The sequence below is a fragment of the Protopterus annectens genome, chromosome 4.part0, assembly GCF_019279795.1.
Source record: "Protopterus annectens isolate FY-2018-M chromosome 4.part0, PAN1.0, whole genome shotgun sequence".
NCBI classification, from domain to species: domain Eukaryota; kingdom Metazoa; phylum Chordata; order Ceratodontiformes; family Protopteridae; genus Protopterus; species Protopterus annectens.
In genome coordinates this window covers 157,169,157-157,194,698 of record NC_056733.1, presented here as the reverse complement: position 1 = coordinate 157,194,698, position 25,542 = coordinate 157,169,157, and the positions used below count along the sequence as shown (strand labels likewise).

Genomic DNA, 25,542 nt, shown 5'->3' with positions numbered 1-25,542 from the left:
CAAATTATGACCTAACTTTCAAGAGAGACATCTGATGTTTTGCTTTTACAGACTATAATTTTGCTTTCTCAGGTCTTTTTCTAATATTTTACACCTGATTTCCTTAATGGGTCATTTGCATATATCCCATCATTCTCCATTACAAGAGGTTTAAGAAATTTCACAGTGAAAACTCTAGCTTGGCTAAATTTTTATTGTACTTTTTACTAATTGGATTGGCTGCATGACCTTTTTACTATGTGATTTAGTTGATTGAGATATTTTGCAGGCTCTTTAATGGTTATGGACATCAGCTGAGTCAACAATTTTGTGTTTCTGAAGGTTAGCCAAACAGTCTGTTCTGAAGAGGTCATAAGAAGGCCAAAACATGTATGTCCACAGTTACTGGGGTTTGGCTTAATTGACCTGACTTGACAAAAACTCATGGGCATTCAGAAACCCATGTAGCTGAAACACCTGATGTTCTTAGGGGGTCTTTTGCATATATGCCATTGTTCTCTATTACAGAAGGGTTAAGTAATCACAGTGAAAACTCTAACTTTGCTAAGTTTTTATTATAGTTTTTACTAATTGGATTGGCTGTGTGACCTTTTTTACTGTGTGATTATACTGTAGTTTGGAAAATGCTGCACATTTAAAAATATATATTTCTACTTAATTCTTCATAAATTTATTTTCTTGTTTCAGTGGTACAGCTGCCATTGGCCCAATAATCACTGCACTTAAAAATGGACAGAGCATCACCTACGAAGGCAAGGAGGTAAGGAAATATTTTTTTGAGTCTCTTACTTAGTTGAGGTAGACTGAAGTTCTAAGCCAAAAGTATCAGCTGAGCTGGCATCCTCTATTATGAATGCACAGGTTTTCACTTCTTACCTTTATACTTCTATGCAGTTTCTTTCCACATTTGTAGCGGCACCAGAATGCAAAGGATTAATTTCAAAGATGTGCCTGATGTTTGTAAATTCCTGCACAGTGGCATGAATTGCAGGAAAATCGAATATATCTAATATATTGCTAAAGGTGACAGAGCAAGGACCTGAAACGTTTCCAGTATTTAGCTGAACTGATATTTGGGACCTGCCTTGTGCGATCTGTAATTAGATGTGTCCTTCATTCCTTTCCCTGTCAACATAATTTTCTCAAGAAGGTGTCTCTGTTGAGTGCATATGTTCATTGCTGCAACACAATGGTATGTCTAATACAGCACTTGAGTGGATCTGGCCCCTGAGCTTAATGGTTCTTTTCTGTTATTTTAGGTGTTGAACCTGATGTGCATCTCTGAAATATTTCTGCATTTATTGCTTGAAGCACCAAAGCCTTTTAAGTGTTCAGGTGGCTTCCTGTAGTATCTATAAAGTGTGCAGTCTTGGTCTTTGCTGCCTAGCTGAAGACCAGTGTCAAACACTGCAGCAAGTATCAGTGATTCACTGTGGCCACCTTAGAGTATAAGGGAGAAAGGTTATTCAAAATCCTTATTGCTTGGGGAATTGTGGAAGCTGAAAGAGCCCAGTATAGCAATTGTCTTGGAGATTCCTGCATGCAGAAACAAGACACTTTTCAGAGAAATCGGAAGATTAAAGTAGTAGAAGGAATTTAATACTGAATCTTTTAAGTGACTTGGGCTGTTGCTTCTTGGTAGCAATGTCAACTGAGGTCTTTTGTACCGTACTTTGTGACCCCAAGTTGAAGAGGGCCCACCAGGTTTTCCTGTGTCAGGCTTTGTAGTTCAGGTCTTGGAGTGTAAGCATCTTTGAGGTCTGGTAGGACCTGTCCTGTCTGATGTGGAAGAGCATGAACTAGGGCATCTAGTCAGCTCTAGGCCAACTGTATGGCATTCAAGTAACTGAGCAATTATGGTCTGGTGTATCCCTGAGTGCTGATGCCCGGATGCTCATTTCCTGCTTCTTACTTCTCATATACACTGTCCATGTTTGAACATTTCCAGTGTAGGGTAAGGTGGTAAGTTTCCCTTCTCCTCTGCTTCTGTGAAAAATCATCTCAGAGGCAGATAACATACCACTCATTTATTTTAGCAGTTGTTAACTAGGTAAGTTGGCTGGTCCATAAACTTTTTAGCCATAACCCAGGCCACAGGGATAAATCCATGTATGAATGTGTGGACACATTATTGTAGCCAGACAAGTAGCATGTTTTTCGGAGGTGAGAGGAAAGCAGAAGTATCCATAGAAAACCCACACAGGCACGCATAGTCTTCACATACACAGTGACTGGAAGTCAGTATTGAACCTCAGACTCTACTAAGCCTCCTTGCTTGTCCATGCTATGGCCTTCTACCATGTGGCCTCTTCCTTTGGAGACATTAAAGCTTATGAAGTCTACCATGTACAGTAGACTATGTTTAGAACATCTGGCAGATGAGAGGAAACAGGAGCCTAAGGTCACTTTCTCCTTATCAGGGGTGCCTTAATTTTCAGTCTAGTAATATTCAATGTTATGTTGTCCTATCTTGTCGTAATTCTTGCAGGTTGAGTTTGGAGGCATTCATGGCTCCAACTCGGCCGAATACTAAAGCTCGTGAGCTTCCACTGGATCGAGGCTAACCCTTTCCCATGATGCTGTGGGCCACATCCTCGGATCTCATTTGCCACTCAAGCTATCGAGAAGTGTTCCTGCTGGCTCGTTGGCTAAGTATAGGTTTTTTCGAATTCTATTTTTCTAAAGTTTCTCTCTCTCTGCTACCTTTCTTCCAGATAGTTAGTTTTCGTGTTTTCTGCGTCAGGTCCTTACAGTGCCTAGTTTTTCCCTTCCCAACTACTAGTGAGAGTTTTGTTTAATTTAGAGGGCTTATGCGGCCCATTTAAGTTAAAGGGCCGCTTCCCCTTAGGTTTAGAATCCGTGTTAGAGGATTCTTATACCTTTCCCTTTCTTTCTTGCTGCTTCATCTCTTTAAAAAAAAAAAAAAGATAAGTTTATATTTGTATCTGTATCCTTTTTGTTTGTGATTTATATTGGTAGTTAGTTTGCTGTGTGTTTTTTTTCCAGTTATAGCCTTTATCTTAAAGTTAGTTGGTCAGTTAGTTAATTTTCTTGGCTGTAGTGTTAGGATGTCTAAAGATAAAGAACCCAGGTAGCATAAGCAGTCAAGGTTCAAGAAGTGCGATAAATGCACTCAGAAGATGTCTCTCATGGATGGGCACACGAGTTGTGTTTACTGCCTCGGTGCCATCCATTTACAGGACCCCTGCACAATTTGTCGCACATTCAGTAGCAGGGTGCTCCATGAGAGAAGGAGTAAGTTAATGGCAAGGGGTTTATTGAAAGGGTTCTTTCAGGAAGCTTTAGATACCCAGCGCTCCAAATCTTCCTCCCCTTCTTTATCCCACACTAAATCACTGAAAAGACTGGCCTCTACAGCACCAGTTTCATTGCCTCCAAAGAAATTGGTTTTATCAGAACCGAGGGCTCTTGATTTTGACTGGTCTGGACCCAAGGAATCCTTTTCAGCACCTAGAGTGTCCATAGAGCCTATAGAGGTATCAAGGAGTCAGTCTCTTTTATTGGAGCCAATATCTTCAACACTGAGATATCCTATATTAGAGAGAGGCAGATCTCCTTCCTTGTCCAACCGTTCTTCGAGGAGTTTATCTGATGATGACGTGGAGTGAGTGGTGAAGAGATTGCTCTGAACACCAGCCCTGGCTAAAATTTTGTAATCTCCAGCCCGAAAAGAATCGGAGCCATACCATTCAGCGCCTGCAGTTTTGATTCTTCCTCCAATCACCCTGGAGTCTTTGGAGCGAGAGAGATTGGATACGATAGTAGTGGAACCATCGGCACCGAGACCACCTTTAGAATCTTAAGTTCCTGGTTCCTTCCGACGTTGAGGAATCCTGGAGCCCACGCTCGCTAGTCGGGTCCAAGGAGTAGAGTTGGCGCAGACAGTCCGATCCGACTCTACCTCTCGTTGCTTCTGCTAAGTTGAGCTCAGCTCCTACCTCAGTTTCGGAGCCACCAGCTCTGCCTCAGAGTCTACCTTCTGTCTCTTTGGAGTGGGACGGTGGGTTTTTCCAACTGATGGAGAGGGGGCTGTCTCCCCAGACAGCCCCGCTCTTGGAGCCAGCTTCTTGTCCCTCCCAGGTGTCAGTGTTTATCTCTATACCACCGCCACCCTCCCAAGTATAGAGACCCAGAGCCTCAGGAGGACCCTGAAGGCTGGCGTTGTCTCTTCCGAAACTTCTGCGGAGTACCCCTCCGAAGAAGTCCTTAGGAAGAGACTGTGCAAGAGGAAGCATATAGACTCCCCTGAGTCTGTCACTTCTGATACTGATTTGGATCACTCTGAGGGGACCCCACAGTCCCCCTCTGAGGATGTCTTTCTCAGACATCCTTGAGATCCTGAAACAGAGGGGTGGCTGGAAGTCCACCAACCCTTCAGAGGATGAATCTGTATACCTGCAGGCTTTTGGGTCTCGCTCTTCCACCTCCTGGGTGACTCCCCCATTTGATCAACTATTGGGTGTCATTTCTCATGAGGCCTAGACATCGCCTGATACAGTGGAGCCTGTTCCAAGGAGGCCTAACAGATTTATTACTGCCCCTTCAGAGAAGGAATTCCTGACTAAGGGTGTCCCTGTAGATTTGATGGTGGTGGTGGTGGCTGTAGCCACTAAGAGGGAGCTGAGATCTCCTCATCTGTCCATCCTCCTAACATGGAGTCTAGGACCATGAACATATATGGAAAGTGCGCCTTTTCTTCAGCGCCTTCACCTTACGGTCGTTAAATTACCTTACCCATTTTATGAGACTTCAAAGGGATCTCCTGAAAGAGCTTGGAGATACCTTTCAGGGTGCTGTGGCTCAGGGGTCTTCGGACAAAGTATCTGCACAGCTCTCCACCCTCAATTCCATAGTTAACTCCTCCATGAGACTCCTTTCATATGTGGCTGATGGAGCGAGTAGCAGGGCAGCGACAGGGGTTTCCCTGAGGATGCATTCCTGGATGCACCTTTGCCGAGCCCTTCAAGTCATCCCTTTTTTGGACCAAAGGTGAAAGAAACTTTGACCAGGTGCAAGCAGGATGGGAAGACCTTATCTGCTGTTGGAGTCCGTTTTTCTGCCTCTCTGCCCCGTCTAGACCTTATCCCAAAGGTCAAAAGAGTGGAAAGATGTGGTTCTGCAAGTCCCAAAAAGGGTTCTCTGATGCACATGGTGACTCTTCCCCCACCGGCAGAGGGGGAACTTATAATGGAAGACATCGACCTCGTGTGGGGGGGGGGGTGTCCACAAAATTAGGGCGATATAGATACATTCTCTGACAGGCCCTTCCAGCGCTCCTGAAAGGAGGCCCACCTGCTCTTCTCTGGAGGCAGTCGGGGATCGATTGTCACTGTACCCAAACACCTGGCAAGAAATCTCCCAAAACAAATGGGTACAAACAATTATATCCAGAGGCTATTACATACCATTTTCCATTCCCTTTCTCCTTACCAGACATTCCACCTGGTCAAAAGGACTATGCAACACAAGAGAGACCCTTGTTGCTGGAAAAGAGTCATCCAAGAGGTCCCCGCAGACCAAATAGGATCCGGAACTTACTCCAGATTATTTTTAGTTCCAGAAAAGACAGGGAACTGGAGATTCATTCTAGATCTCAGCAAGCTTAAAGCAGTGAAAAAGTAAAAGTTCGGGATGATAACTCTGAAGTCAATATTCCCATTTATCCGGAAAGACAATTGGATGTGTACAATAGATCTCCAGGATGCGTAATACCATATAAAGATGGACAGGTGATCTTGGAGACACTTGCGCTTTCGGCTGGGAGCCAGTCATTACCAATTTCGAGCCCTGCCCTTCGGTCTCACTACAGCCCCCAGAGCCCTGGAGTGTTCACCGAATGCATGACAGTAGTTACGGCTCACTTGAGACTTCAGGGATTCCATGTGTTTACATATGTAGGCAACTGGCTCCTATCCGCCACCACCAAGCATCTACTACTACGAGCAAGAGATGAAACAATGTCACTTTGCACCAGAATAGGCGTCACAGTAAACTTAAAAAAAAAATCTGCCTTGTCATCCTCTCAGCATATTACCTTCCTAGGCGCAGAACCGGATTCAAGAAATATGACTGCAAAACTTACCCCAGAAAGAATACAGTCCCTTCATCAGCAAATCAGGATTTTGATGTCAAAGAAGAAAGTTTAGGCCAGATATGTGCTGCGAGTTCTGGGTACCATGGCAGCAGCTATTCTTCTAGTTCCCCTAGCATGGTTACACATGAAGGTTCTGCAGTGGTTGCTGTTTACTCAGTGGTCAATGCAAGATTTTCTTCTTTTACATCAGATTATCATCACAGATTCTTGCAAAAAAGATCTCCTTTGGTGGCTGCAGATGGACCATTTGTATCAGGGCTGATCCCTTGTCCTTCCTCAACCCAATGCAGTACTGACCACAGACTCTTCCCAGATAGGGTGGGTGGGGCATTATCTGGAGATTACAGTCCAAGGCCTATGGCAGGAATACAAAAACCACTTGCACATCAATGTTCTGGAGATGAGAGCGGTGCTGTATGCGTTGGAGGCATTTCAAGACTCTCTACCGATAGGGCAGGTTGCAATTCAGACAGACATGTCAGTCAACAAGCAGGGAAGAACCAAATCCTACCCACTATATCAGGAGATCACATCTAATTTGTAATGAGTGATAAAGGTATTCCTTTGGATCCGCTGTATTAAAGAGTATTTTCTCGTGAGCCCCCCTGGGATTAAGGTGCTAGGGACGCTGTCCCAACCTGCAAGAATTATGGCGAGATAGGACAAAACATTAAGAAGTTATGTACTTACCATAACATTCTAGGTTTGTTGTCCATCTCACCTACATTTTTGCGTCCCATCCTCCTACCCCCGTCCTGCATTCCTGGAGGAACGGGTGGACAAGTCTATTCTTATGTACATAGTTAAGATAATTTGGAATCTCTGGGTTTTTGTCTCGTACCAAACATCTGTAGTTTGATATAAATATATTTTCTCCTCTGTTTTTTTTGGATTAGTCTAAATCTTTCGCTTGCAAACAAGATATGGGGATGTGGCCCCATCATGGAAAATGGGTTAGCCTTGAGCCAGTGGAAGCTCTCGAGCTTTAGTATTCGGCTGAGTCAGAGCCATGAACAGCTCTGACCCCAGCCTGCAAGAATGTAGGTGAGATGGACAACAAGCATAGAACATTATGAAAAGTACATCACTTCTTATTCTGCTCATAGCGCTCTCAAGAAGATGGCTATCATCTATAAGCCACTGGCTGATAGAAGTGAGTCATTGACCTTCCATCCCACAGCATGGTCCAGCACACTGCCCAGAGACTGTGGCTCTGTGGTACATTTTTCACTAGACAAGGGGTCTTGAAGCATTAGAGAGGATGGGCAAGAGAGCATTTATTTATTTTTTGACATTTGATTGCCAGGAAAGTCCATCTGGGTATGTGCCCAGGAAGAAAAGCTCCAAAGTAAAAGTAATTCAAAAACATCTATGGTTTAAATAATTATACCAAGTTAGACATGATGTGAAAACATTGGTTAAGAATAGATATAACTTTATATAATGATGATCTCATATTTAGAGAAATGTTAGCCAGTTTAAAGAGAAATGAAAGGTAAGTTACTATAATACAAACAGAAATTGCAATATGAAGTGAGAGAAAAAAAACAGGATTATGGCATATTTAGAAAGAGCGACAGGGCAGAGAAATTGAAGTAAGGGGAGTGAGTGAAGAAGGGAGAATAAAGAGGTGTTAAGGTATGAATAGATACTACTTCATATTTAGAGATATAGCGTATCCTGGGATTGAGCTAGAACAAAGTCAGCTTTTGGCTAGAAAGTCTTTCAGAATGATTTTAAAGGACTGGAGGGGTGGATATTGACCTGATGGATACAGGTAAGGAGTTACAGCCATTAGCAACATGGCATGCATACAGACCATGCCCATCAGATTTAATAGGTTTATGGACAGCAAAGGGTTTTTGATCATTGGATTGTAATAACCAATTGGTGTCATAGTCGTGTAGAACTGTGTTTAGTGTTGTACAAACAGATAGATGCTGGATAATTTTATACATGGTAAGAAGGAGTGCATGTGTTACTTGAGGGTGTAGTTCTAATCAGTTTAGGCTTTTTAGTGATATATAGTGGTGGGTTCTGAAAGGGGTATTTGCTGCCGATTTTGACACTTTATTACAGCATTGTTCAGGTTTTGATTTTTATGATGCTTGGAGGTTAATAAGGGTGGGAGTTCCATAAAGTAGCGAGGAAAACGTGGCAGATGTAAATTTTGTTGCATTGGTAAGAAAACTTTTGGCTCTGTAAAGCATCCCTGGTTTTTGGTGATTTTTTTTTTTAATGCATTTTTGTGTATGCAGGTCACATTTAAAGTTATCATCCACTATCATCCCTAATGATTTGCCATAAGTGACTGACCTCAGTGGTTGTAGTATTATTAAGAGAGAGGATTTTATTTTTTTTTTTCAAGAAAGAGGGTTGGGGGGGGGGGGGTGAGTAGCAATTTGGGTGAAGCATGAGTTGTGAATTACAAAGCCATGTTTCAGTGGCTGTTAGCTTCCGGAGTAATTTTTTTTGTAGATGCGCCAGGTTGTCAAATGTGCATATGAGTGTGGAGTCATCTGTATAATTTGTTAGGGAGGCCTTTTGTATGGATGTATTGATGGTGTTGGTGAAATATTAGAGGAGAAGACCCAACATTAGAGCCTTTTAGTACGCTGGTGGTGACTGGAAGGTATTGAGAAAGGGTTTGCCATTTTACTGGCTGATACCTATTGGACAGGTAGTTTTTGAACCATAGAAGGGTGGACTGAGATAGAACCAGTAAGGACATGTGAAGTAGAAGTTTGTTTTGACAAACTGTGTCAAAGGCTTTAAACAGGTGTAGAAATTAGGATACTATTTTGCCATTATGTCTTCCTTTATTGACAGTATTTATAAAGGTTAGAAGTGCAGTGTTAGTACTATGGAAGGTCTGAAAGCCGTGTTTGGAAGATAGTTTTTTTTTCCTGCTGGAGATAGTTTATTGTTTTTGAATATATTTAAGTATTTTGGAGACTGGGGATAAGATTACTATACATCTAAAGATAGTAATGTCTGTTGAATTTCCTCCATTGTGTAGAGGGGATAATGTGTGATTTCTTTTTTTAAAGAGGAAGCATGGGATTCCTAGACATAACCTATTTATAAGGATTTGAGAAAGGATAGACAGTGCTATCCAGTGCTATTTTAAGGTAGTTACTTGGGAGGTCATCAGCTGAAGTAGAGCAAGATTTGAGTAGTTTTATATAGGATATGCACATAGGTTTGAAGGTGAAAGTAGATGTGGTGATCTGTGGCTATTGGCAGGGATGTTGGAGAAGGGATGCAATACTGTCTATGAAATAAAAGCTGAATTCTATTGCATTTTCAAGTGGTGAGTTATTGGGAGAGGGGTTAGGATTGGATTTTTGGCAGGGATATAAGTTCCTTTAATGGCTGACCAGAATTTTTTAAGGTTGTATTTACTGTTGATGTCCTTTCTGATCATTGTAATATTCTTTGGATATCCTGGTGAGGATAGCCAGATGTCCGGCCAGCATACCAAAGCCTTTACTCCTTTCTGATGCTGTAAGTCTGAAGTATGTTCTACGTGCAAAGTGAGCACCTAATCCTCAGAAATACTTTGTTGCCAGTCAGAATGTTAGCTTTGAATTTGGTCTGCAGGCCATTCACAGAGTTGGTCTACTGAGCGTTCAAAACATAAGTACCCCACTGGGGTCTCTTTCTTCCTATTTTTTTCTTCCTTTTGCCTTAGTTTACATATTTTCTAGAAAGGGAAAAAGTGTGGGAGACTCCCCATAAAAATGGACACAAACAGTGGCTTTTTTGATGTTCATCGTGTTTCACTGTTGCAGTCATTACTCTTGGGTTATCCTGCTGGCAGGCTACCCTCAGTCAGCCAGAATTCCAAAGTCTAGGTCTGGCGTTGGTTGCCGTCGCCTCTTCCCTGACGTCAGTGCGCCAGGGATATAAAAGATGCAGCCGACGCCATTTTCTTCAGTCTTTCTTGCCGCGCGGTGCCCAAAGCAAAAGCAGTTCGCAAGTGCTGGTCGGCCGACTCCTGAGATATTCAAATCCAAATTTCAGAACCGAAGTCTTCATTAAAGCTAAATACCCTGTTGGGGAAACTTTTTTCTTGCTTCAGACCGATGTCAGAAAAAGTTATCAATTATATTTCTTGTGGGAAGCAAATACCTCATAAGGATTTTCACTCTTCCTGTATTCCTTGCCTAGGCCCTGATCACAATGTTGCTAGCTGTCGGTTTTGTGATAGATTTAACCAATGCACTATTAAGTGTCGGTTCGATTTTGCATTCCATTACTTTGGCCGAAGATTTAATTATATAATGCCATCAGACCAGCCGACAACCGGAGTTTACAAAAAACGCAAGGACAAGGAAAAGGATAGGCATCCGAGGTCCAAAACTGACGACAAGGCCTCTGCTAGGCCAGTTGCCGGTTCTCAGTGAGGCGCTTTCGCAGCCCCTGGTGCCCGCTACCTCAGAGCCACAGGCCACTTCCGACTCCCATGTGGAGCCGACTGGGCCTCTGGATATTCAAGGTATTGGAAATCATTCCCTCAGATGGGTCCAGAGCCGCTGATCAGGCATCTGCTTCTGAGGGTCTTCAGACCTACACAACTATATATTAAGCCATCTTCAGCTTCAAAGACTAAAGCAGCTCTAAAGACAAAGAAACAAGTACAGCATTCTCCTGCTCAGACTTCCATGCCTAAAAAAACAGATGCTCAAAATGGCCGAAGACCTAATTACTGTGATCAGGGGCTCCCATCCCCCTTCTGATAAGAGGCCTAGGCAAGAGACAGAGTATGATTCTTTTGAACATGTTTCTATTTCCTGTGATTCCTCTTCTGAACAGGATGACTCTATGCTTCCCTATGAGGATTCTGATGCTGAAGAATCCATTCCTTCAGCCTCTCCTCCTGAGGATTATTCTTTTGGGGAAACCCTGCATACCATGAGGGAGCATTTCCACTGGGAGAGCCAAGATTATTCTGAATCTAAGAAAAGGCTCAGGGACTTTCTACTACTTCCTCAGCACAGACCCCTTGCTATTCCACCGATTCTAGACATTGTAGATGATGTATTTTCAGAATCCGGCCTGTCCCCTGACTCTTTACCCCCTGCACTTGCTAAGCCAGACAGATACTACAGGGTCATAAATTCCTATATAAAAACCCCACTGCTGACCCAGAAACTATATCTCAGGGTCCCAAAGGGGTCAAGGCTTCCACTGCAAAAAACCCTGTCCCCTCTGATAGGGATTCAAGGGCGCTAGACAGATGGGGGAAAAAAGTCTACCCTTCTGCTACCCTGGCTGTAAGGGCTTTAAATTGTCAGTTTCATATGCTTAAATATCAGCAATATTTAATGTCACTGCTTAAACAGAAATTGTTGACAAATACTGAATGCTCAGAGAACAGGATTTATTGCATGCAGCTGAACAAGTGGGAAAGCATACTTTGCAGTGTGGTTATGATTCACTGGAGGCCTCTTGCATGGCCGCTGTTACAGGTACTGTTATTAGAAGGCATGCTTGGTTAAAGGAACAGAATCTGCCTGATCATGTTAAAGCAAAATTATTAGATGCACCATTACAGCATGATACTTTGTTTGGTACTAAAGCAGAAGAGGTGTTGAAGAAAATGGAGGATAAAGCAAAATCCATGCAGACAGTCAAGGATTTCTTACAGGTACAGCCACCTAGGTTTAGCAGGAACTGGCCTTCTAAAAATTGGTCCTTTCCAGTATCAGACAGGCCACAAAGAGGCAGATACAGGTGTCCCAGAGGCAGATTTCAGCCCCAAGGCTCATACAGGCCTAAACAGTGGGGTGCTCCTACCTCCAAAAGCGGAGGAGACAAATCACAGCCTTACAGGAAACAGTCCCAATGACTTTCCTCTACCAGATCCAAGCACTTTTCTTTTGGCAGCCCCCTTAGGGGGAAAACTAGCACTTTTTTCATCAAATTGGAAAAAGGTTACCCAAGACAAATGGGTCCTGAACATAGTGTCCCAGGGCTACAGGTTCCATTTTCACACTCTACCAAGGTCAAAAGGTATGCCAGACCTGCCACACAATCAATGGGCAGAGGCACACAAACAAATTACAGCCCTCATGGACATGAGGGCCATTCAGCAAGTACCACAACAAGAGAAGGGGCAAGGATTTTACTCCAAACTATTCCTAGTACCCAGAAAGGACAAAACCTGGAGACCAATACTGGATCTGTCTATACTAAATACGTTTCTAGAAGTTCCAAAATTTAAGATGTTGGCTCTACAGCAGCTACTGCCCATGCTGGTCAAGAAAGCTTGGCTCGTAACTTTGGACCTAAAAGAGGCATACCTGCATGTTCCAATCAGACAATCTTACCTCAGATTCATAGCTGGCTCAATGCATTACCAATTCTCTGCACTTGCCCGTTGGCTTATCTACTGCGCCCAGGGTCTTCACAAAATGCCTGGCACCAGTAATTGCGTTTTGCAGACAAAAAGGAATTCAAATATATCCCTACTTGGACGACTGCCTAATTCAAGCAGAGAACAAAGATATTCTTCTAAAGCATCTGGCGTTTGTAAAAAGATTACTAATTGGCCTAGGGTACACAGTAAATGAAAAGAAATCAAAACTAGTGCCCTCTCAGGAGATAATATTCCTGGATGCAAGCTTAAATACAACTGCCCAGATGGCTTATCTCACGCCAGACAAACAAAAGCATCTGACTACTTACTTCAACAAATTGGCAACAAAAACCCACTTATTTGCAAGGAAAATCCTGCAGGCCTTGGGTTTCATGGCATCCTGCATTCTACTAATTCCATATGCCAGACTGCATATGAGGAAACTACAATGGTATCTAAAAAGTGTATGGATTCAGCATTGCCACAGCCTGGAGACAGTAATTGCACTCCTTCCCTGCCTGCAACAGGAGTTTCGATGGTGGGCGGAAGCCTGTCACCACAACAAGGGTCTGCCATTCAGTCTACCCACAGTCAGACAAACACTGACAACGGATGCATCAGATTATGCCTGGGGGGCCCATATGGCAGGAAAATGTATTCAGGGCACATGGTCTGCAAACCAGATTCATATTCGCATCAATCAAAAAGAGGTTCTAGCTGTTCAAAATGCTCTGACAGCTTTCAAGGACCTGCTTCATCTAGGACAGTTACTGATAAAGACAGACAACACTACGGTCATGTGGTACATAAACAAGCAGGGAGGTACACATTCCTACCCCCTCTGCAGACAATCAATGACCTTATGGGACACAGCATTGGCTTTTCAAGTTCACCTGCAAGCACAATTCCTGCCAGGAAAAACAAATACTCTGGCAGACGAACTAAGCAGAAACCTCATGGATCCCCACGAATGGAAGCTGGATCCACAAGTCTAAAGCATGATAATAAGGAAATGGGGATGCCCAGACATAGATCTATTTGCTTCCCCTCACAACTGCCAATTGCAGAGATTTTGCACAAGGATTTATCACAAACAAGCATGGAAAGTGGACACCCTATCCTTCAGCTGGAAAAATCTAACAGCATATGCCTTTCCTCCACTGCCTCTCCTTCCCAGGGTACTCCTAAAGGTCAGACAAGAGAAGCCAAAAATGATACTGATTGCACCAGACTGGCCATGCCAGCACTGGTACCCAATCCTAAAGAGCTTGTCTCAAGGTCCAGCATGGATATTGCCTCAAACTTCTCACTTGCTGACCCAACAAAACAATCAGATCCTGCACAGCCAACTCAGGACCTTAAATCTGGCAGCAGGCATGTCTAAAGGTCAGCTCCCAGTGTTTTCTCTTGTCTACCTGATGAATCTGGGCATCTTGGGACAATGCAGCAATTGCCTCATGTACACAGACAACCCTCTCCTCCTACTACCCAACACTACGACCTGTGAGAGATGCACTTATATAGCCAAACTGGAAGCAAAGCTCTCTTTACCAAAGACAGGCCTAGACAGTCAAGAGGAGAAGGTAAACACTTGCACCGCACCACACTCATCACATAGTCCCTCAAAACATACACCACCAAAACACACACACAGAACCACAAAACACACACCTACATTCGCGGAGGCTGTCTGTACTAATCTGCCCAAACAACAGAGACCTCCAAAGCAGAAATGCAAGCAACCTCCACCCCCCAACACAACCCAAATGACACACAGTCCACATACTCAGTGTGCCACTCAACTACAGCCCATAAGGCATAACGTACCCAACACTCTAGTCATAGGTGACTCTATAGTCAGGCACACTGATGTTCCACTCACCATGCTAAACCAGGAAAAAGTTACTGTCAGCTGCCTGTCAGGTGCCAGGATCCGCCACATAACGCACCCACTCAGGTCACTCCACAACAAGTACAAATATGACTCTGTCATTGTCCATGTTGGTGTGAATGACCTGAGACGTACCTCCCTGGACTACATGAAAAGAGACATGGAGGAGCTCTCTGATCTTGTAGCCCAGGCCGGTATGACCCTAGCCCTGAGTAGCATTCTGCCATTACTCAGAATGACACCACAGTACAAGGACAAAATGATTGACTTTAACAATTGGCTAAGCTTCTGGTGTCATTCTAAGGGAATCCAGTATCTGTCTGCCTGAGATGACATGATCGACAGACCACGCTGCTTTGCCAGAGATGGCCTGCACCTGTCACGCTTGGGATTCCGGATACTGGCAAAGGCTCTTGCCACCCCTATAGTGCCTTTTTTAGGCAAGGTTGAAATGACAAATTCACCACCGTAACAGGTACAAGCAAGCAAAATCTGAGGGTAATGCTACTCAATGCTAGAAGTCTAAACCTCAAAATGCACTCACTCGAGGCACTCCTTAAAATGGAGAACATTGACAGCTGTGCAGTGACAGAGACCTGGTTCAAAGCTCCAGAGAGCACCCCTGCATTACCAGGCTATAATTCATATCACACCTTTCGGCCACCATACCCGGACCGAAACACTAAATGTGGAGGCGTGTCCATATTCATTAAGGATATCCACACCTCCAAGCTAGTTGCTCAGCATAATGCATCCGAGATTATCCAAGTTCAACTAACTCTGGGCAAAACCGCAATCCAGATTGTAGCTTGCTACAGACCCCCCCACCATGCCCCAGGATTCCCACTCCTCTTTTCTTGATGCACTGGAAAATATTAAGGTACAACCCAACACTCTAATAATGGGTTATTTCAACTACCCTACCATTAACTGGCAAAACTACTCATGTACCAACTTTTTTGCTCAACGTTTTCTGGAAATCATCAATTCCAACACTTTGGATCAACTTATCCACACCCCCACCAGAGGCAGCAATATCCTAAACCTGGTCATCACCAACATGGGTGACCGGTGTTCCACACCAGAGGTCAGCTCCTCTTCAGTCATATCCGACCACAAGCTAATCACCATAGACATCCACATCCCGCTCCCACCCCCCATTAGGAAAACAACCGTAAAAATTTCTCCAAAGCCAACTTCACGCTTCTTAAGACAGAAGTGGCAAACTTCATGACACCCATACAGATGGACAATAGAGGTACGACTGCTGAATCCTACACAAATGCACTTTATAAGCACTTACACGAGTGCATGGATCGTGCTATCCCTAACAGAACCAAGATGCTGTCCTCCAAAAAAAGAAAGCCAGTCTGGTGGTCTTCTGCCATAAACAAACTCTACAACATAAAATCCTCCAATGCTAGTTATGAAAACAAAATTGCCACTGATTCTAAAGACAACCACAAAGCATTCTATAGCTATGTCAAAAATCTCAATGGCAACACTCAGATCTGCTCTGAGTTACAGCGCAGTGACACTAAATATACTGAACCAACTGATATTGCCAACATCCTGGCAGGTTCAGTGCTAACTTAACCCCCCTCTCACCCCCTAAAGGGCCCATCGTTATACTGGAAGAATGCAAAGTTCCTGTAATCACGGCTGCACAGGTAAAAACTTCACTCTCCAAAGCCAAGAACACAGCATCCATGGGACCTGACAACATCACAGGCTGCCTTCTACATGAACTACAGAATGAACTGGCACCCCACCTAAGTACCATGTTCAGTCATAGCCTCACCTCAGGCTTTGTGCCCATTGAATGGCGCACTGCAACAGTTATTCCACTCCACAAAGGGGGGGGGTTCACAACAGACCCCGGGAACTACCGCCCCATTAGCCTGACGAGCCTCGTCTGCAAGGCCATGGAACGTATCATCAAGGAACTCATAAACAAAGACATTGGAGATCTCCAAACCCTGGACCCCACACAGTTTGGGTTTGTAAAAGGCAGATCATGTCTCCTAAACCTGATAGACTTCTTTGAAGTAGTCACCAAAGCCATAGATGAGGGTAAGGTGGTTCACACAGCCTATCTAGATCTCGCCGTTTGACACCATCCCCCACTCTGGAATTATAGATAAACTCACTAAACTAGGTATAAATCCCTATGTCACAAGATGGGTTGCCAACTTGCTTACTGAAAGAACCCACACTGTGAAAGTAGCAGACTCCAAATCAGACTTCAGACCAGTGACAAGTGGAGTACCACAGGGTTCAGTTCTGAGTCCTCTCCTGTTTGGTATCTACTTCTCTGAAGTACAGGCTAACACAGAAGGTCTTTGGCTAACTAAATTTGCAGATGACTGCAAACTAGGAGCCATAATCGAAACTCCTAACGATGTGGACATCCTACAAAAGGGCCTCACTGAGACAGATGCCTGGTGTTAAAGACATGGTCTCAAGCTCAATGCCAAAAAGTGCACTGTCATCCGCTTTGGTAAAAATTCTGTACCCATGAACTACCACATAGGCGGTAGTCTGCTTAACACCGAAAGTGTAATAAGAGACCTTGGGACACAGGTGGACAGTAGTCTCTTCTTTGATAATCACATCGCCAAAGTGTTCAGGAAATCCTTCTACGTGGCACACCTCATCACAAAAGGTTTCTCATCCAGAAAAAAAGACGTCATTGTTCCCCTCTACTCATCACTCATTAGACCCGTTATAGAGTACAACACCCCTTTTGGTATGTACCTCACAAGACATCTACAACAACTGGAAAGGCCGCAAAAATACCTCACAAAGAGGATTACTGGCCTCAAACAGATGCCTTACGCAGACCGTCTCAAAAAACTCCAGCTTTACTCCGTCGCATATCGCCTACTCAGAGGTGATCTCTGCCTAACATACAAAGCTATGTCAAACCCAGAGCTGTTGGACATGCTCCACTTAAAGAAATTCCAATCCCTCCAAGCTACACGCTGTAGGGACCTAAACCTTGTCACCACAATAAACAGAACATGCTGGAGGGATAGATTCCTTTTCCCAGAGACTTCCCATACTCTGGAACAGACTACCTATCTATGTCAAACAGAGCTCCTCATTAGCACTCTTCAAGAAAAATCTTGATGATTGGATGGGTAATAGGAAATTCACCCTGGGGATCACTTCTGTGGTTCTGCTTGACAGGGGCACAGGAAAATAATTTTCTTGGGTGGCAAAAGCCAGGGTACATTTTTGGCTAGGCTTGTATAGGCCCTAGGGCCAATAGCCTAGTACCTACCTATGAACCTATGGCAGATAATGTAGCCATTCGGAACACTCCTCTTTCAAAAGCTGCTTTGGATGTTATCTTGGAGGCCAGGAGGCCCAGTACCAGAAAATCTTATGCAGATAAATGGAAGAGATTCTGTGCTTGGAACCAGGAGCAAGGCACTGACACGTGTGTACCAAATATCCCTCAGATTTTACAATACCTAACTGAGATGCTGAACAAAGGCCTTTCTTTCTCATCAATTAAGATTCATGCCTCTGCCATTTCAACCCATTAGACAGGTAAAACTTAAGTTGCCTACTTTCACATCTAACTCCTCTGGTGCACACTGCAGTGTTTAGGATAAAACATTTTTTTTCATCTTACCTTTAAGCATCCCTGTGACAAGCACTTACTCTAAAACCTGCTGGAAAGCCCTAGGAAGCCTTAAACTGATCCAAGCACTCAGCTCTCCTTGTTAATAAGGAGAAATTAATCATAGGCACTAAACAGCCTAGAATTGCAAAGTACCTTGCTAAGGTAAGGGAAAACAGCTCTTGTACTTTACAAAAAAAGCACCAAGCCAGGCATGTCCAAGGGTCAGCTTCCGGTGATTTCTCCTGTCCACCTGGTGAATCTGGGCATACTGGGGCAATGCAGCAATTGCCTCATGTACATAGACAACCCTCTCCTCCTACCACCCAACATTACAACTTCCAAGAGATGCACTTACATAGCCAAACTGGAAGCAAAGATCTTTCTACCCAAGATTGTGCTAGACAGTCAAGAGGAGAAGGAAACACCCGCACTACACCTCAAGCAACACATAGCCCTTCTAAACCCGCACCACCAACACTCTCACATAGCAATACTAAACCCTCATATGTGGAGGATCTTAACAGTAACCTGCCCTAGCAACAAGGACCTCCGAAGCTGAAACGCAAACAAACACCAATCACAACCAAAGTGTCACATACCTCACAACATCAGTGTGCCACCCAACAACAGCCCCTAAGGCAAGACAATGTACCCAACACTTTAGTCATAGGTGACTCTATAGTCAGGCACACTGATGTCCCACTCACCAGGCTGAACAAGGAGAAAATTACAGTCAGCTGCCTGTTGGGTGCCAGGATCCGCCACATAATACATGCACTCAAGTCACTCCACAACAAGTACAAATATAACTTTGTCATTGTCCATGTTAGAGTGAATGACTTTAGATGTACCTTCCTGGACTACATGACAAGAGACATGGAAGAGCTCTCGAATCATGTGGCCCAGGCAGGTATGACCCTAGCCCTGAGTAGCATCCTGCCTTCGCCCAGAATGATACCATAGTACAAGGACAAAATGATTGACTTAAACAATTGGCTAAGCCTCTGTTGTCATTCAAAGGGGATCCAGTATCTGTCTGCCTGGGATGACATGATCGTGATGCTTTGCCAAAGATGGTCTGCACCTGTTGCCCCTGGGATTCAGGTTACCGGCTAAGGATCTTGCCACCCCATATAGTGCCTTTTTTAGACAAAGTTCAGAGGGCAAAACCACTACCATAACCGGTACAAGCATGAAAAATCTGAAGGTAATGCTACTCAATGTTAGAAGTCTAAACCTCAAAATGCACACTCTCGAGGCACTCCTAAAAGTAGAGAACATCGATATCTGTGCAGTAACTGAGACCTGGTTCAAGGCTGCAGAGAGCACCCCTGCAATACCAGGCTACAACTCTTACCTCACTTTTCGGCCACCAAACCAGGACCAAAACACTAAAGGTGGAGGAGTGTCCATATTCACCAAGGATATTCACACCACCAGGCTAGTTGCCCAACACAATGCTTCAGAAATTCTCCAGGTGAAACTAACACTAGGTAAGACTGCATTTCAAATTGTAGCTTGCTACAGATCCCCACCATGCCCCAAGATTCTCACTACACCTTTCTAAACACACTGGAAAATATTAAAAATACAACCAAACTCCCAAATACTGGGTGATTTCAACTACCCTGCTATTAACTGGGAAAACTACTCATGTAACAACACCTTTGCCCAGCAGTTCTTGAAATTCATAAATTCCAATGCCGTGGATCTTCTAATCCATAGTCCCACCAGGGGCTCCAATATCCTAGACCTAGTCATTACCAACATGGGAAATCGATGCTCCACACCTGTGGTCGCCCCCTCGTTGGTCACTACTGACCATAAGCTAATCACCCGTAACATCCACATCCCTCCACCACCCCCCAGTAAGGAAACCTCCATAAAAAACTTCTCCAAAGCAAACTTCATGCAACTCAAGTCAGTAGTGATAAACGTCAAGACACCCATGCAGACAGGAACTGAAAGTTCGACTGCTGAATCCTACAGTAAGGCACTGTACGAGCACATCCACTCATGCATGAGTCGTGCCATCCCAAATACAACCAAGATGCTTTCCTCCAAAAAAAGGAAGCCAATCTGGTGGTCCCCTGCCATAAACAAACTTTACAGTAAGAAACTGTTGCAGAAAAGAGAAAAATCCCAGGAAGCAAAAAAAACTCTTACCAGTCTCAGTAAGAAGCTGAGATCCCTCATAAAATACTCCAAAGCTAGTTACAAAAATAAAATTGCCAAAGATTCCAAAGACAACCACAAGGCATTCTATAGCTATGTCAAGAATCTAAATGGCAATGCTCAGATCTGCTCTGAGCTACAACAGAATGGCTTTAAATATACTGATCCCAAGCATATTGCCAATATCCTGACAGATCAATTTACTGCCAACTTCACCCCCTAAAGGGCCCATCTCAATACCGAAAGATTGCCAAATTTCGGTAATAACGGCCACACAGGTAAAAACCGCACTCTCTAAAGCTAAGAATACAGCATCTATGGGACCAGACGATATCCCGAGCTGTGTACTACATTAACTACAAAATGAACTGGCACCTCACCTAAGTGTCATGTTTAATCATAGCCTCACCACAGGCTTTGTGCCCACTGTGTGGTGCACAGCTACAGTTATCCCACTCCAGAAGGGGGGATACACCTTGGATCCCGGAAACTACCGCCCCATCAGTCTGACGAGCATGATCTGCAAGGCCATAGAACGTATTATCATGGAACTTGTAAACAAAGACATTGGCAACATTCAACACTGGACCTCACCCAGTTTGGGTTCGTGAAGGGCCGATCTGGTTTCCTGAACCCGATTGACCTCTTCAGATCAGTCTCTAGAATTGTGGACAAGGGTAAGGCGGTCCACACAGCCTATCTGGACCTCGCCAAGGCCTTCGACACCATCCCCCACTCTGGAATCATAGATAAACTTACTAAGCTGGGTATTAATCCCTACGTTACTAGATGGGCTGCCAACTGACTTACTAACAGAACCCACATTGTAAAAGTAGCTGACTCCAAATCCAGCTCCGGACAAGTGGAGTACCTCAGGGTTCAGGCCTGGGACCGCTCTTGTTTGGTATTTTCTTCTCTGAAGTACAGGCCAACACTAAGGGACTCTGGCTAACAACGTTCGCAGATGACTGCAAACTGGGAGACATTATTGAATCCTCAAATGATGTGGATATTCTACAAAAGGGCCTTACAGGAACAGATGCTTGGTTCCAGAGCCATGGGCTCAAGCTCGATGCCAAGAAATGTATAGATGTTATGCTGTCCTATCTCACCTTCATTCTTACAATGGTGGGTTAGGAGCCGATTCTTGGCTCCGACTCGGCTGAATACGTAGCTGAATGTCTCAAACCTGGCTCGTGGCAAGAAGGTATACCACAATGCAGTGGTGTAATTCCCCAGATCTCGTTTGCCGCTTTACTGGGGTGGATGCACTCATCTTGAGCGTGCCTAAGCTGTGACAAATTTTCTCTTATTTTTCCTCTATAAGGTTATATTTAATAGTAGATAGCTTATATTTCAATTATCTTTAATTCGTTGTGCATTTTATTACATTACAGTTGGATAGTGATAGTTTTATCTCCTTGGCACGGCTTTTGCCGTTGCTTTGTAGGCCGCCTGGTATCCCTTGTATTGGTTGTCGTTTGTCTGTTAGTTTTATTAATAGCTCATTTTAGTTAGAGAGCTATTCGCCCGTTTACGTTAGAGGGCTTATAGTTATTTGTTGTCTTGTCTGGAAATAGGACCGTTTAAGTTAGAGATCCTATTTTTTTTCCCCTGGTTGTCGTTTTCCTCGTGTTTCCCGTAGTTACTGTTTAGTGTAGCTTACAGTTCAATAGTTTATAGCTAAATTTTGTTGTTGTTGTAGCTGTTTTTGCAGTCTTATCTTAATTTTATTTATTTATTTATTTTACATTTGTTGACCGGGCTAGTCTAACTGGATATATGTCCATTTTCAGTAGAGGCCCGAGGAGAAAAGCTCCGAGACAATAAGAAAAAAACAAAACATTTTTTATACATATAGTCCACAAGAAAAAGTGGAAATACAAAATAATTACATAAGTATACAACTGATTGGCAGGAATATTATAGCAAACAGTTTTTTTGGCTACACATAGGGAAAAAAAAACAAATTGTTCTTTTTCAGTTTATATATATATATATATATATATATATATATATATATATATATATAAGAAAAACAAAAAAGATGTTAATGTACATAAATTAATACAGCATAGTAGGGAGGTACAAAAAAAGAGAAAAAGTGTTTAGTCAAAATATAGAAGGTAGAGAAGTCTCAGAAAAAAGATTTCAGTTAGGGAGTAAAATAGGAAAAAAGGAGAAAAAGTATTAGGCTTGGAGCAGGGGCAAAGCCATTTGGTTTTAATGAAGTTTTTCAATTGTTTCTTGAAAAGGTTGGTGGAAGTAAGGGATGTTATTTCACTTGGAAGTTTGTTCCAAGTATTTCCAACAGCATTTGAAAACAGGCAGTCACCGTATTTGTTATTGGAGTTAATGGTGGCAACTTGTAGCTTTTTAGCGGATCTTAGGGTAGGAAGGTTTTTATAAGACTTTTCTGTGATTTTTCCTTTTTGGAAGAAGGAGAAGAGGAGGAAGAACAACTATGGATATTTTCCTCAAAGGTTGGCTTTAAGAGCCCTTTAACTATGTTTAAAGATCCAGAAGAGAGGGAACATAAGCCTTCGGGCTTTAAAAAATGTCAGAAGTGCTCACAAAAACTGGCCCTCACAGATGGACATGTTATATGTGTCTATTACCTTGGTGCTGTTCACCTACAAGAAGACTGCACCTTTTGTCACTCTTTCAGTGCAAGAGCACTTCAAGAAAGGAGAAACAAATTGATCCTGAAAGGGCTCTTAAAAGCCAGCCTTTGAGGAAAATATCCATAGTTGTTCTTCCTCCTCTTCTTCTCCTTCTTCCAAAAAGGAAAAATCACAAAAAAGACTTTTACCTGCAACATCAGCTCAGTTGGAGCCTCCAGTCAAGCTACTACCTCATCGGCTCCACAGTCCTCGGAGCCATCGGATGTCATATTAGTTGACAAGTCTGGTACTTAGGCTCCTAAGTCCTTGGAGCCGCAACATAACTCAACTCGGAGCAGGTCCTTGGATATTTCACCGGTCTCTCCCACATTGAGATCTCCAATTCTGCATAGGTCTCACCGCAGTATAAAGACAAAATGATCAGTTTCAACAGTTGGCTAAAGTATTGGTGTCATTCAAAGGGGATCCAGTGTCTGTCAGCCTGGGATGACATGCTCGACAAGCCATGTTGCTTCGCTAGGGATGACTTGCACCTGTCACCCTTAGGCTTTCGTATACTGGCCAAGGCTCTTGCCACCCCCATAGTGCCTTTTTTAGGCAAGGCTCAAAGGACAAGCCCACCTCCATAGACAACCCAAGGATAAAAAAACTAAAGGTAATGCTACTCAATGCCAGAAGTCTAAACCTCAAGATGCAAGCACTCGAGGCTCTCCTCAGTATGGAGAAAATCTATGTCTGTGGAGTAACAGAAACCTGGTTCAAGGCTCCTGAGAGCACCCCAGCACTACCAGGTTATAACTCATACCATGCATTTGGGCCCCAAAACTCGGACCGAAGCACAAAAGGAGGGGGAGTATCTATATTCATCAAAGATACCTACACCTCCAGGTTAGTAGCACTGCACGAAGCATCGGAAACCATCCATGTGCAACTAACAGTGGGCAAAACTGCCTTTCAGTTTGCAGCCTGCTACAGAACACCCTCCCTATTACAAGAACCCCACTTGGCATTCCTGAGAACACTGGAGAATATGAAGGTCTCTCCAAACACTATGTTATTGGGTGCCTTCAACTACCCAAACATTGACTGGGAAAACTACTCAAGCCGAAACACCATCGCCTAATGGTTCCTTGAATTTATAAACTCTAACACGATGGAACAACTGGTCACCACTCCCACAAGAAGGAGCAACATATTGAACCTGGTCAACACCAACATGGGGGCTCTATGTTCCACACCAGAGGTAAACCCCTCAGTGGTAAGATCAGACCATAAACAAATTTCCCTGGACATCCATATCCCGTCCCCACCCCCAGCCAAGGAAATCACTGTAAAGAATTTCTCAAAAGCCAACTTTGCACTTCTCAAGACTGAGGTGGAATCCTTCAAAGCCCCCGGGCCAGAGGATAATAGAGCCCAATCTGCAGAATCCTTTACAAATGCATTCTATGAGCACCTGCAGGAATGCATGGATCGTGCTATCCCACATAAAACCAAGACTCACTCCTCCAAAAACAGGAGACCAGTCTGGTGGACCCTGGCCATAAATAAGCTATACAACAGAGGGAGGAAGCTACTACATGACAGAGCAAAATCCCAAAAAGGGAAGGCATCTCTGATCAGTATTAGCAAGAAACTTGGATCCCTCATAAAATCATCAAAGGCCAGTTTCGAAAGAAAAATTGCCCTAGACACTAAAGATAATCACAAGGCCTTCTTTAGTTATATCAGGAACATGGGTGGAAACTCCCAGATATGCTCTGAATTATTGTACCGAACCGAATATACCGAACCTACAGACATAGCCAACATCCTGGCAGATTCAGCGCAAACTTCTCCCCCCCCTTCCCCCCCAAAGGAGCAAATGCCTATTCCAATTGAATGTAACATTCCTGACATCACAGATGCACAGGTGAAAGCTGCCCTCTCCAAAGCAAAAAACACAGCATCTATGGGACAAGACGGTGTCCCAGGCTGTGTCTTACACGAGCTCCAAGAAGAACTGAACCCTCACATTAAGTCACTGTTCAAACTTTGCCTTACTACAGGATATGTACCCAAAGAATGGCGTACAGCTACAGTGGTCCCACTCCACAAAGGAGGTGCCACAACGGACACCGGGAACTATCGCCCCATAAGCCTGACTAGTCTGGTCTGTAAAGCTATGGAACGTATTATCATGGAACTCATAAACAAAGACATTGGGAGCCTCCAGACACTGGACCCTAGCCAATTCGGCTTTGTTAAGGGCAGATCTTGCCTCTTAAACCTAGTTGATTTCTTTGAAACAGTTACCAAAGCCATAGATGAGGGCAAGGTAGTCCACACAGCCTACCTGGACCTCGCAAAAGCCTTCGACACAATACCCCACTCAGGCATCATAAATAAGCTTACCAGCTTAAATATCAACCCCTATATCACAAGATGGGTTGCAAACTGGTTCACAGATAGAACCCACATGGTCAGAATCACAGGAAACATGTCCGAATCCAAACCAGTTACAAGTGGCGCCCCACAGGGCTCAGTTCTGGGACCTCTCTTGTTCGGTATATACTTCTCTGAGATTCAGGCTAACATGGGGGGATTATGGCTGACAAAGTTCGCAGATGACTGCAAACTGAGGGCCATAATCGAATCTCCAGCTGACACAAGCATCCTCCAAAAGGGTCTCACAGAGACGGATGCTTGGTGCCAGAGCCACGGCCTCAAGCTAAATGCTAAAAAGTGCATAGTCATCCC

At 43.8% G+C, this 25,542-nt stretch overlaps 1 protein-coding gene across 2 annotated transcripts in view; it reads left to right on the top strand.

The window, feature by feature from the left end:
- ELAC2 (elaC ribonuclease Z 2) overlaps positions 1-25,542 on the top strand; it is a 2,146,582-nt gene that overhangs the window by 721,088 nt on the left and 1,399,952 nt on the right. For both annotated transcript variants that reach the window (XM_044068145.1, XM_044068146.1), the window contains exon 10: positions 688-760. In XM_044068145.1, coding sequence (XP_043924080.1) covers positions 688-760 — 73 coding nt within the window. The remainder of the gene's footprint in view (positions 1-687; positions 761-25,542) is intronic.